The sequence below is a fragment of the Aulonocara sp. 'chitande type north' Nkhata Bay genome, linkage group LG18 (assembly GCF_057382095.1).
Source record: "Aulonocara sp. 'chitande type north' Nkhata Bay isolate Kocher_YH1m ecotype deep benthic linkage group LG18, A_spYH_male_GT1.1, whole genome shotgun sequence".
Lineage (NCBI taxonomy): Eukaryota > Metazoa > Chordata > Actinopteri > Cichliformes > Cichlidae > Aulonocara > Aulonocara sp. 'chitande type north' Nkhata Bay.
The window spans coordinates 1,341,934-1,354,592 of NC_141361.1; the positions used below are offsets into that span (position 1 = coordinate 1,341,934).

General features: G+C 38.1%; 2 protein-coding genes across 2 annotated transcripts; both read left to right on the forward strand.

The window, feature by feature from the left end:
• The first annotated feature begins 3,318 nt into the window (after window positions 1-3,318).
• Window positions 3,319-9,205, forward strand: LOC147307565 (uncharacterized). Its single transcript, XM_086271552.1, has 5 exons — window positions 3,319-3,667; window positions 5,147-5,215; window positions 5,332-5,380; window positions 8,358-9,123; window positions 9,183-9,205. Exons 1-5 carry the CDS (start codon window positions 3,528-3,530, stop codon window positions 9,203-9,205), a joined length of 1,047 nt encoding a protein of 348 aa, XP_086127678.1. The 5' UTR covers window positions 3,319-3,527.
• LOC147307566 (uncharacterized) lies at window positions 9,142-11,282 on the forward strand. The gene is made up of 4 exons (XM_086271928.1): window positions 9,142-9,383; window positions 9,543-9,698; window positions 10,503-10,595; window positions 10,869-11,282. The coding sequence occupies exons 1-4, from the start codon at window positions 9,276-9,278 to the stop codon at window positions 11,166-11,168; spliced, it is 657 nt and encodes a 218-aa protein (XP_086128054.1). The 5' UTR covers window positions 9,142-9,275; the 3' UTR covers window positions 11,169-11,282.
• Window positions 11,283-12,659: the final 1,377 nt, after the last annotated feature.

The window sequence follows — 12,659 nt, forward strand, 5'->3', positions numbered from 1 at the left end:
AAATATGACGGTGTATCACAAAAGATTGATATCAAACTGATCACTTGGTTGCGTTACTTGCTCTTCGAGTGAATCAACAAATGGATAAATAAAAAGCCGAACAGCAACGCTGATTTTTTAGAGAGTCTTAGCTTACATTTCATATTTTCAGTTGTTACCCTCCGCGGCTAAACAAACTCTAAATCGGTTTCAATTGTGTACTGATGAACACAACAATGGACATGAGGAGCTTCTTTCAAAGAAAAAACTCAGGTAGATGTTATTTTATATATTATGCTTTGGATGTTGTTCAGTATATCTATGCAAAACAAGAGGAATTTCAATACACAGCAGTATATTCACAGCTGAAACCAGATATTTACATACACTTCATGGAGAAAACATAAAAACTTTTTTTTACTGTTAAACATCAATTTAGAGTAAAATTTTGTTTTAGATAAATAAATGTTGAAATATCTTTTGAATTAGTTGAATGTCAGAATAAAAAGAGAGAGCTTCTATTTTAATCACTTTCATCAAATTTAGGAGCACATATACACTAAGTTTGTTAATTAATAAGAAAACTCCAGATGATTCCATTCTGAGCTGAAGAAGCTTCTGATAGGTTAGTAGAGTCCATGTGAGTAAACTGGTGGCACACCTGTGGATGCATATAAGGCAAAACACAGAGCCTGTTTCTGTGACATGGGAACATCAAGAGATGTCAACCAAAACACCAGGAACAGAACTGTGGAGCTCCATAAGTGTGGCTCAGTTTGAATACAATTTGGTGCCATTTAAAATTAAGAAATACAGACAGTTTCTCTCTTTACTCTTAAAGTTAACAAATATGTTTTTTATATTTATCAATCTAAAAAAATAAACATTTAGTCTGATTTGATGTTACAATTAAAAAGTGTTTTTATCTGAAGAGTACATAAATATCTAGTTTCCACTGTATATTTGATGATGTTGGTGTTTGGCTTGATTGTCAGCACAAAGAGGGAGAGAGAGGAACAGAGAGGGAGAGAGAGGAGCAGAGAGGGAGAGAGAGAATGATGACAGAACAGAGATGAACAAGAGCAGGTGAGACACACATGTTAGTCAAATGGTTGTTTGCCAAAACTCATCAGAACATGTATCTAGTACCTAGTGTTTCTTTTTAGATACCATTTGTTCCTTTTCAAATTCTATATTTATTAAGTTATGCAGCTTGTTTGCACAACAAGGATAAATAATTATATAAACTTTTCTCAATCTAAATATTGTACTTTGGTAGAATTAAAAAATAAGTGTAGTGCAAGTCTATGATGATTTTTTAGTGCTACTATCATCTAGTTCTGATTCTGGTTCTGTCTTGGTTACTGTTGTAGTCCTGTTTTAATTCCGGATCAGTTCTGGGTCTGGTTGAATTGGGGTTTAGTCCCTGTGTCTTGATACAGGCCCGACTTTGTTCTGCCTCGCTGCTTAATTAAAAAACTAGTTTAAGGTGTCCTGCATATGTATATAGAATAGCATCTGGCTGCAGTTTAAAGACTTTTTTTGTCTCGGTCTCGGTCTTGGTTTTGGTCTCGTCTCGACTCGGTCTTGGTCTCGTCTCAACTTGGTCTTGGTCTTGTCTTGGTCTCGATACCCTCTGGTCTTGGTCTTGTCTTGGTCTCGGATTAGGCGGTCTTGACTACAAGTCTACTTCACCCTATATCAAATCTCCCCTTTATTTCAAAAATTTTTGAAAAAGTTGTCGCCTCTCAGCTTCACTTACACCTCAATAACCATAATCTCTATGAACAATTTCAATCTGGTTTCCGCCCCAATCATAGCAGAGAAACTGCTCTGTTGAGGATTACAGGATGTGACAAATAAAGGCTTTCTTGACTTTAATCCAGTGAACCAAAGAATGTGAATCTCTGTGTCGTAAGGCCCAGAGGCCAACACGAGAGATGGAGCCAAGTGCATCAAACCATCTGAGACAGCGATGGTTTGAATAAGTGTTATATAAAGTTATATAGTGTAGTATTAAGTGGACATGGTCCTGAATAATATCATCATCATCGTTTATTTATATAGCACTTTAAAAACACACCTGGTAGACCAAAGTGCTGAACAATACAACTATAAATAATAACAATATAAAAACTCAAAAGAATAAAATTAATAAAAATTACTAAAAATATCAGTTACCCACAGAGTTAAAAGCCAGAGAATAAAAAATGGTCTTAAAAACTGGTACTGATGTAGCCTGTCTAATGTGAAGAGGAAGATTGTTCCAAAGCAAGGGGGCCACAGCAGAGGACGCCCGGTCCCCTGAGTTTCAGCCGTGACTTAGGGACTGAAAGCAGCAGCTGCTCAGCTGACCGGAGGCAACGAGTGGGAACGTGAGGCTTCAACAAATCGGACAAATAAGCGGGTGCCAAACCATTTAAAGATTTAAAAACCATTAAAGAACGGATCCTAAAATTGATTGGAAGCCAATGTAGAGAGGCCACAACTGGAGTGATGTGGTCGAATTTCCTTCTACCAGTTAAAAATCGAGCCACAGCATTTTGCACTAATTGTAAGCGGTTTCTCTGCCCAGCCCCTTTTAAAATGGAATTACAGTAATCCAGGCATGAAGTAATACAAGCATGAATTACAGTTTCTAAGTTACGTTTGGAGAGAAAGGGCTTGACCTTCGATAGACGTCTGAGGTGGTAGAATGCTGATTTTACGTTCACGTGGTCATCAAAGGTAAGTGCAGAATCGATCTTTACGCCAAGATTTGTGATCGAACTCTTCAAATGAGAGGTCAAAAAAGCAAAATCAACATCTGGAGGGTTGGAAAATCGATTTGGGCCAAATAAAATTGCTTCTGTTTTAAAATCATTAAAATGTAAAAATTGCCATCCATGACTTAACATCACTAAGACAGTCAAGGAGAGGTTGAATTGGAAAGGTATCTGCATGACTAAAAGGTAAATAAAGCTGGCAGTCATCAGCATATGAATGAAATTACACTTTGTGTTTTCGGAAAATCGCACCAAGTGGGAGAAGATATGGCGAAAATAAAAGTGGCCCATGAATAGGGATGTATAACCGCGTGTTTAAACTCACTGGGTACTTGACCAGACAGGAGACTCGTGTTAATAATGTTCAGAATGTGAGGTCCAATATTAGGAGAAAGCAGGGAGCAACCAGTTTAGTTTCTCTAAATCAGGCAGAACAATTAGCAGGAAGGCAGAAAGCAAACATGAGCAGGAAACATGCTTAGAAGGATCGGGTATAGAAAGAGTTGAAGGTCTTAGGCTAGCAACCTCGTCCACAAAGAAATGAATAAACTTATTGCACAAAGTCTCAGAGGACAGCAAGGATCAGTTAAGCAGGGACTAGCCTTGGACTTGCACTTCCTGCACTCAAAAAAATCAACTAGGGCATGTGTTTGATTAACAAAGTAGTAATATGTTTACATCACATGAAGAAATCATTTTTATGCTCATTAAATGATTCATTCTTTTTTGTTGAATATAAATCAAAGAAAACTTTGATGAGTTAAATTCGTTCATGGCAATCCAATGAGAATGAGGTCCATCAAACCAAAGGCTCTGATAGCGTCATGTATTGCGCATGCTCCACGCCCACCGGATGCGGAAAGGTCCGTTGAGAAGTTAACGAGCGCACGTGGAGTTACTTCTTTGGCATACCTGATAGTGAGGTAAGTAATATTTCTTGATATATTTATTTAGGTTAGTGGAGTGAGAGATAAATACTATTAGTTAAAATTTTTTACCTGTGTAGTGTGGAGATTTAGAGGAGTTTTATATATAGCAGGGAGGTTGTAGACCCAAACATTTTTCAAATGTAAGTCGGTGAATTTAATGTTTTTTTAAAAAACTTAACCGGAGTCGCTAATTGTTGCAACAGAGCAAAAACTGATGAGGTTATTTTGGTAAGTTCGTTTTTTTGTTTTTGTTTCTGTCGACTTTGAATGAGGTGTGTTTCATGGTTATCTGCGTGGGTAGGACTGTTTTTCTTCTCTGGAGTTAGCTAACTTTGAAGAGCGGGAAAGCCGCGTAGAGCCGTGACGTCTTCGCATATAGCTCCATGAATGAAGGGTTACTTTCTGCTTAACCGGAGTTGGTGATTGTTGGTAGTAGTGGTAAGACTGACCGACATGGTTTTGGTGATTTTATGAGTGTTTTATGATGCTCTATCTAAAATTCCTGTTTTTGTCAGTGGAGTTTAGTCGCGGGCAACCGCATTAACTGGATTGATGAAAGGTTTAATTCAACTAAACCAGCGTTTAGGGGAGTTAATAACAAGGAGTAAGATAAAATCTGTCACAATAATTGCATGTGCATTTTCTTTTTTTGTAATATATTCACTTAATTTTTGAATTCAGAATGATTTAGGTGGATAATTGTTCGGGTTATAGTTTCTCTGGTGCTCTGCATTAAGGCTGACTAACGGTGCGTTCACACCGAACGCGATAGATGCCCCTAGCTGATCTCGTGCACATTTGCACCTCGAAGCGCGCCCAGCATGAACTGGTCGAGGTTTATATGCAATTTTCACTCGTATGAAGAAGAGATCTGGGAGGAAGTAGTGCCAGACGGTATGTTATTAAAATGGCAGCTGTCAATCTAGCGTTTGAAGAAAGAGTCTCCCTTCTCTATTTGCTGTGGAGAGCAGAGCAGTGCCTAAAGGACGTCCTCACTGTACCTGGGTCCATCAGGTCTTCCACAAGCGTGAGCAGTTTGGTGAGTTTCACCACTTGCTCCAGAAGCTCCGTCTGGATGACGGCCGCTTTCAGCTGTACCACCTTCTGTCCCTTGCCGAGTTTGAGAAGCTGCTGTCCCGCAGATTTTACCAACTCGAGCGGTAGACGTGATAAGCGCGAATGCACACACACAAACTGCAGTGCGTATTTTACTTCGCGCTTCAAAGGCGTCAGTCGTGTGAAGTAGGCAGAAAAGCGTTTTCTCAATGCAAATCTGCTTCCGAAGTTTAGCTGGACCTCCAGTCGCGCTTCATCGTGCTCCTCCATTGACTTTACATGTAAACCTGAAGCTCTGGTCGCGTCTATCGCGTTCGGTGTGTACGCACGGTAACAGTCTTCACATTTCACAGTATGTAGATATTAACACAAATTTGTCAGAGTAATAACTTTGTTTTAATTAATTTCTCTCCCCAGAAATACATCACAAAATAAAGCCACATTCCCATGCTCTGAGATTCTTATGCACCTCCTCAACAATACATGGTAAGTTCATGTTTGCCTTATTATTATTATTATTATGTTATTTATTTATTTTTTTTGGATGATGCAGAAGTTTAATCTCCTTGACATTTTCTAATGCATATTTCATTTTTTATCAGTGACGTGTATGTGGCAGTGCAAGCATTGTGTTACCAGAGAGAGCAGCAGGTACAAATTACTTCAACATTATAAACTACATCATCATTACGGAATAGGTCAACATTATCTGTGCATATATGTTAATTGTCCGTGCACATTTAAGACTTGGAGTGGACTGAACACTCATGTCTATAAAGCTCATTCATCTCAGTTTACACAGACAGCTTCAAGTTCAGTAACTTTTAAATGTGAGTTATGTGACTGCAGTGACGTCTTCTCTGAGAGAGATTTTTTTGTCCATATTGGAACACATCTGCGAAGTAACGAGACAGTTAGTTGTGTGTTTCTTGGTTGCCCTTTCAAGACAAATATTTACAATACATTTTATACACACAAAAAGAGGAAGCATCATCCACACACACTTAAAGATTTTAAAGCCAGTGTAGTTACACGTGTGGACCCAGTTCAAGTGATAGAGTCCTCTGATAATGTAAGGGCTAGCTGTTCTGAAGATGTATCCTATGGTGAATTTGAAAGTGAGTCAGTGACAGAATGTGATAATAGTGCTGTTGAAAATCAGCCCGAACTAATTGAACGGAAATTAGCAGTAATATTGTTGAAATTGGAACACATATTTCATGTTCCAGCAAAAGGATTAGATGAGTTCTTAGAGGAGTTAGTTTTTCTGTTGAGTTCAGCTAGTGTACCTCTGACAAAACGTACAATTACAGAAATTTTTAAGAGCCATAACCTCCATATTAGTCAGGCTGTTATTGAAGAGCTTGCAAATTCTGTATGTGTTTCTAACCCTGTGGCTAAAATATTGGGAAAGTGTGGCCCTCTTGCCACTCCTTATAAAAGAAAACTATACTACATACAAAATTTTAGGGTTGTAGAGCCTGTTGAGTATTTTTTATCGATAGACCAAAGGAAGTCATTTCAGTACATCCCTTTATTACAGTTATTGCAGGAAATATTGAGTCACAATAAATTGCTGGATAGAGTGATTGAAGAACAAATAGCTCAAGAAAATAGAGAGAATCTGAATGGTGATCAGAGGGTTTACAGATCTTTTCGAGATGGGGAGCATTATAAAAGAAATAGCTTTCTAGATGGTGAGAAGTTGAGAATTTCTATTAACCTTTATATTGATGATTTTGAGGTTTGTAATCCTCTTGGGACCTCACGGAAAAAGCACAAGCTTTGTGGTGTATATTGGGTCTTGGGCAATTTACCACCTGGTTCTCATTCAGCCCTTTCATCCATTTATTTGGCAATCCTTTGCAAGAGTGAAGATTTGAGGACATTTGGGTTTGAAAAAGTCTTTGATCCACTTTTGAGAGATCTGGTAACTTTGGAGCAACATGGTGTGTTCATCAGTCAGTTGAACGAGTGTATTAAAGGAACTGTGAGCTGCGTCATAGCTGACAACCTAGGAGCCCATGGGCTGGCAGGTTTTGTGGAAAGTTTTTCTGCTGAATACATATGCAGATTCTGTACAGCTAAAAAATCTGAAATAAAGTCTGTGACTGCTGGTGATTTTGAGCATAGAACACCGGAACTTCATGAATTCCATTTGAAGCGTGCACAAGAAACAGCAAGTGCTTGTTGTGGAGTTAAGCGAGATTGTATTTTGAGTAAGAATCTGAGCCATTTTCATGTCACTGCAGGCTACCCTCCAGATGTAGCACATGATCTGCTAGAGGGCATAATACCAGTGGAGCTTGCGCATTGTTTTTCTTTTTTAATCTCTAAAAAGTATTTCACCTTAGAAAAACTTAACTTGATCCAAAATTTTGAGTATAAATGGGCAGATAAAACCAACCGGCCTCATGCAATTCCCCAGACTTTCTCATTAAAAAAAAGATATTGGTGGAAATGCACATGAAAATTGGTCTCCGCTTCGTTTGTTGCCTCTAATTATTGGTCCACTTGTTCCAGAGGATGAACCTGCATGGCATATTGTTTTGGATCTGAAGGACATTGTGGAGCTTGTTGTAGCCCCTGTCCAGTCTGATGAGTCGATTTCCTACCTTGAGTGTAAAATCAGTGAACATCGCCAGAGATACCAAGAACTTTTTCCAAACAACAGTCTTCTCCCTAAACATCATTATTTGGAGCACTACCCTGCTCTGATTCGGCATTTTGGGCCTCTTGTCCACAAATGGACAATGAGATTTGAGGCGAAACATAGTTTTTTTTAAACAAATTGCTCGCCATACAAACTGTTTTAAGAACATACCTGTTACACTTGCCAAAAAACATCAGCTCGTGATTGCCTCTGACTTGCACTCTTCTGACCATAAGACACCTTTAATGGTAAATGTTGGCTCATCAGTACCAATTGATGTTCTGAAAAGTGATATCGCAGTAGCTATAAAGCAAAGATTACCAGATGAAACTGATGTCCATATTACAAAAAGCGTGTCATACAATGGCATGAACTACAGCACAGGAATGATAGTTGTTCATGGGCAAATATTTGGTTTGCCAGAGTTTGCAGAAATTCTGCAGATTTTTATTTTGCATGGCAGAATATACTTTTTTGTAAAAAAGTTCTCTGCTTGGTATCGAGAGCACTTCAGAGCTTTTGAGCTTGACATGTCACATGCGAGAGAGGTGTCTCTGATTGAGCATGGGGAACTACTCGATGACTACCCGTTAGCTGCCTATTCAGTGGGAGGCCTGCGTCTGGTTACTCTGAAGAGACACACTAACTTGCAGGGTAAACAGGAGTGATGTTTTTAAGTATTTTCCCCCTATATCACCTGGCACAGTAAATAATACATCATACTTTGCAGACCAATTGCTACTTAATTTATTGAGAGTAGATTTCTTTTAAGCATCTTATGCAAGAATTGTCATTAATTAGAAGAATGCAAGACAAATCTGGAAAATGCACTATTCACTTCTCCAGTAAAAAAATTCCTCGAGGCCAAGGTGACATCATCAAATTATCGTTGACATTAGAATTTGTTACACACACTCGCACAATAGTCAATGAGTACATCTTTATTTATTTTTTAAATATTTGATATTTGTCCAGGTCAGCATGATGCCCCAGCCCATAAGACTGAGGATCATTCTCGGAGAAGATGATGCCAGGAAACTAATTTTACCAGCTGGGATATCAGACTCCATTGAGGAATTGTGTCAGGAAATAAAGACAAATTTTGGAGTGCAACAGGATTTTCGTCTTCAATATCAAGATCCTGATTTCGGAAATGATTTTGTAAATCTGACTGCGATCTCTGAAATTAATGATAAAGCAACTTTAAAGGTTGTATACTTGGATAGTGTGCAGTTGCAAAGTTTTACAGAAGATGGAGTGACATGTCAACCAGTGCGAAGTCCAACACATTCCTTTTCAAGCTCTTCAGACACAGACAATACAAGGCCCGTTTCATCGTCAGGTTCATCACCGTCTACAAGACTGTCAGTGTGGCCAAGTGTCTTCACAGTCCCTCATTTCAGCTATGAGGCTGAACTGCAACTTGAAAAGGCCAATGCTGAGTTCATTGCTGGTGGAACTCATTTGACCCCCTCACCAAAACTGAAATCCCACCTTTTAGAAAGGCTGGCTGAAGAAATAATAAAATTTAAAGTCTATCCAACTGACAATGACCTGAATGAAGTTGCAGAAGCCCTTGTCAAACAGCATCCTTGTCTGAGGGAGCAGGGATCCTTTAATGGCTGTTATGGTTGGAAAATTAGCCTCAAGTATAAAATGGCCAATGTCCGGACCAAACTAAGAGGCCTGGGCTGTGCTGAGGTGTTGGTAAATTCACTAAAGAACAAGGCCCAAGACAAAAGTAAGGCAGCATTGAATGTGAAAAAGCCTAGAAGAGCAGAAGTCAATTACTGTCCGCAGTATCCAAAAGGAGAAACCACTGACAGCCTGGAAAAAGAGAGAATTGCACTGCTTTCAGAGGTTCAGAAGAGAAACAATGACAATATAGTGACAATGAAAATGCAGAAGACTTTTTCGTACAGAAGGCAAGAAGTTATTCAAGGACAGCCCTTTATTGCAGATTTTAAAAGCAGATGGCCAGCTCTGTTCACCGAGAAAGAGGTGCATGTCCTATATGTCTAACTTTTAGAGTGTGTTTATGGTTGACCAGTTATTTCTTGCTTCACTAATATTGACATAACATAGTGATAAAACAGCTAATAATTCCTGGTATGTCCTTCCTCTGGTGCATATTATAAGTGCATTGTTCATGTTTTTCAGATTGACAAGGAATTCCTGCGCATATCGACAGTACCGCTGCTATCTAGATTCTTTTATGAGCTAGACTTGTACACTCCACGCATGATGGAGCTCTTTCGAGGCAAAGGTGGGGTGGCTGGCAGAAAAATGAGACACATCATGGTGGCCATCTCCAAGGTGGGTTAGATCTGTGCTTAAGAACTTTTTATGCCCATAATCTGGCAATTTTATGAGCAAAGATATCTATATATATGGTGGGCAAAAGTCCTAAGAGGTTTTCATATTTTATACAAATTATATAAGCATCAGTCTTATATTAATAAGTAATTGATAAAATCGTATGGTTAATTTTGATCAAAATGGGGAAAACCCCCCCCCCAAAAAACATTAGTGTTGCCTCATTTTGTGTCTGATTTGGTTTAGACAGATGTTTTGAGGTGGCTGTAGCTCAGGTGGTAGAGCAGGTCAGCTACTAATCAGAAGCTTGGCGGGTTGGTCCCAAGCTCCTCCAGTGTGCATGCCAAATATCCTTGGGTAAGATACTAACCCCAAGTTGCTCACCGATGCATTCATCGGAGTGTGAATGTGTATGAATGTTAGACAGTAAGCACTAAACCCGGTGGCGCCAGTGTTCGACAGCCTCGACCTCTGTCAGTGCGCCCCAGGGTGGCTGTGGCTACAATGTAGCTGCCATCACCAGTGTGTGAATGGGTGGATGACTGGATATGTAAAGCGCTTTGGGGTCCTTAGGGACTAGTAAAGTGCTATATAAATACAGGCCATTTAAACAGTTTAGAAAAAGTGATTGGGTGAATGAATTGTTGTATAAAGGCAGCTTTGAGTGCTCTGAGTAGAAAAACGCTATATAAGAACCAGTCTATTTACCATGTGGCCTTTTGGACTCTTCCAAACTAAGTATTCCTTTTTCAAACTGCTGCCTAAAAGTTAAATATTGTCATTATGGATTCCCTTTTTTCTTAGGATGACACAATACATACAAGACGAGCATGCATCCTGAAGTCCTTGTGTGTCTACCTGAATGAAGACCATGAGAAACTTGTGAAGGAATATACGGTCAGTTATATTCACAAGTTGTTCTGTGTTATGTAATTTGCTCCAGGAGTTATGGGTAATTTCGATATATGAAATGGTAAAATGTGACACCACGTGTGAATAAAAGATATTGCAATTGGTCCTTGTTTTGTTTCATGTCAAATTTCTGAGGTGTGAAACCAGAGACATAGAATTTAGTAAATATATCAGCATATTCACGCTGATTGCTGAATTCCTTTTTTTTTTTTTCATATGTAGACTCAAACAAATGTATTATTATATTTTACGTCACAGAACACTGAGGCCATGGAACAAACTGTGATGGGAGTGTATGTCATACATCAGGAGGGTGCGGAGCCTGGAGATGACCCAGAGAACATCGGTGTCCTGATTGAAGGCGTGGAGGTTCTCACTGGTTTGAGGAGCATTGCAATTGCTTGTGCTCTGTTATTTGGACTGATATACTGTCTGAACCTAAGCTACCCACCGGAGCTCAAATGCACTTTTGAAGTCTTGCAAAAGATTATCATGAAGCTGGATGGACAGAGGTTGTCATCCAAGGCACAGTTCCTAAAAAACAAGCTAATGGGGTGAATGAGCTTGAAACGGACTCATGCAAGCCAGATATTTTTTTTTTTCAAGGTTTCTGCAATGCAAATATGTGTTTACTGTTTTAAAGTTTAAAATTGTAAGTTATAAAATGTTCATATAAACTATGTGGTTTGCTCTGTGGCTATTACACAAAGATTGTTCGTCCATAACTTAAAGTCTTATACAGTTTAAGTGTAAACACTGATTTTTGCCAGATGGCAATTGTTACAAAGGCAAATGCACACTGGTTTTCACAAATTGTTTGAGTGGAGCAGTTATGCTCAAAATTGAATGTTTTCTCCACACGTTAAATAGCATAAAGTCACTATTAATGGATACAGCCTGATTAAATGGAGGACTAATGTATGCAAGCAACATAGTAATGTTGTAATATTATAGTAATGTTGAATGTTATGTCTGAGCTTTAAATTGTGTTAAAATTCATATTGTTGTTTGCAATGCATATTTTACTACATTTTACGAAAGTTGCTTTGGGGATAATATTTTTTGTCTGCAAACTATTCAACAGACTTATTTCATTTTTATTATTAGGGTTAGGGTTATTTTATTGTATTTTTTCTTTCAGTCAGCATGTCTTGATCTGGAAGTTCTGTGGTCTTGGTATGAGATCGTTAAAGGGGAGAAAGCTAGGCTGAACTGGGATCCTGCCAACTGTTTTAAGAATGTTCAAGCAAAATAAAAGATGGTTTTGCAAGTTATCATTTATGTATGTTTCATTAATTTAATTAAAAGTAATGTTTACATAAGCAATACAAACACTAACTGAAACATGATTGGTGTAAGTACTACAGACATAAATTACATTTGTTCATTCAACAAGATTAACATTGGTGTAACAAACAAATATTTTACTAGTTCATGTAACAAGACTGACTTTTGATGTGCCAAAGTGTTTAAACAATATAGCATGAATTTAAATTAATTTAATTAGACTAACTTGGTACAAACATGTTAACTGAATAAAAATCAAATTAACTGAATGTTAATGTTTAAATTATGTTACACTTACAAACATATTTAGTGTTGAAACAACACAATCAAGATGGATTGATTTAACATGATTTGTTTAGATGGAATATAGGTGGCAAGATGAAATTAAGTTCATCCAATGAATTATTTTTTTGAGTGTGAGTCTTAAAGGAGCAACAACTTCGAGGACACATTTACAAGCAGAATCAAAATAAGAAAGTAAAAACTCAGGAGGATAGGACACACTGTTAAAAAAACATCTTAAAAAAACATCTTCAAAAAACGGTAATATTCCGGCAGGTGGGGCGCCAAAATACTACCTTAAAATAACAGAAAATAACTTCCTCATGAAAATACGGTTATTTTCAGTAATGAAAATAGAGTTTGTTGCGCTAATTTTACATGGGATCTTGCCTTTTCCAAGTGCTTTTAGACATTAAATTAGGAACATTTTAACGTGATCAAACAATGAAATTACCTATAAACAAGGTCAATGAATGTGGC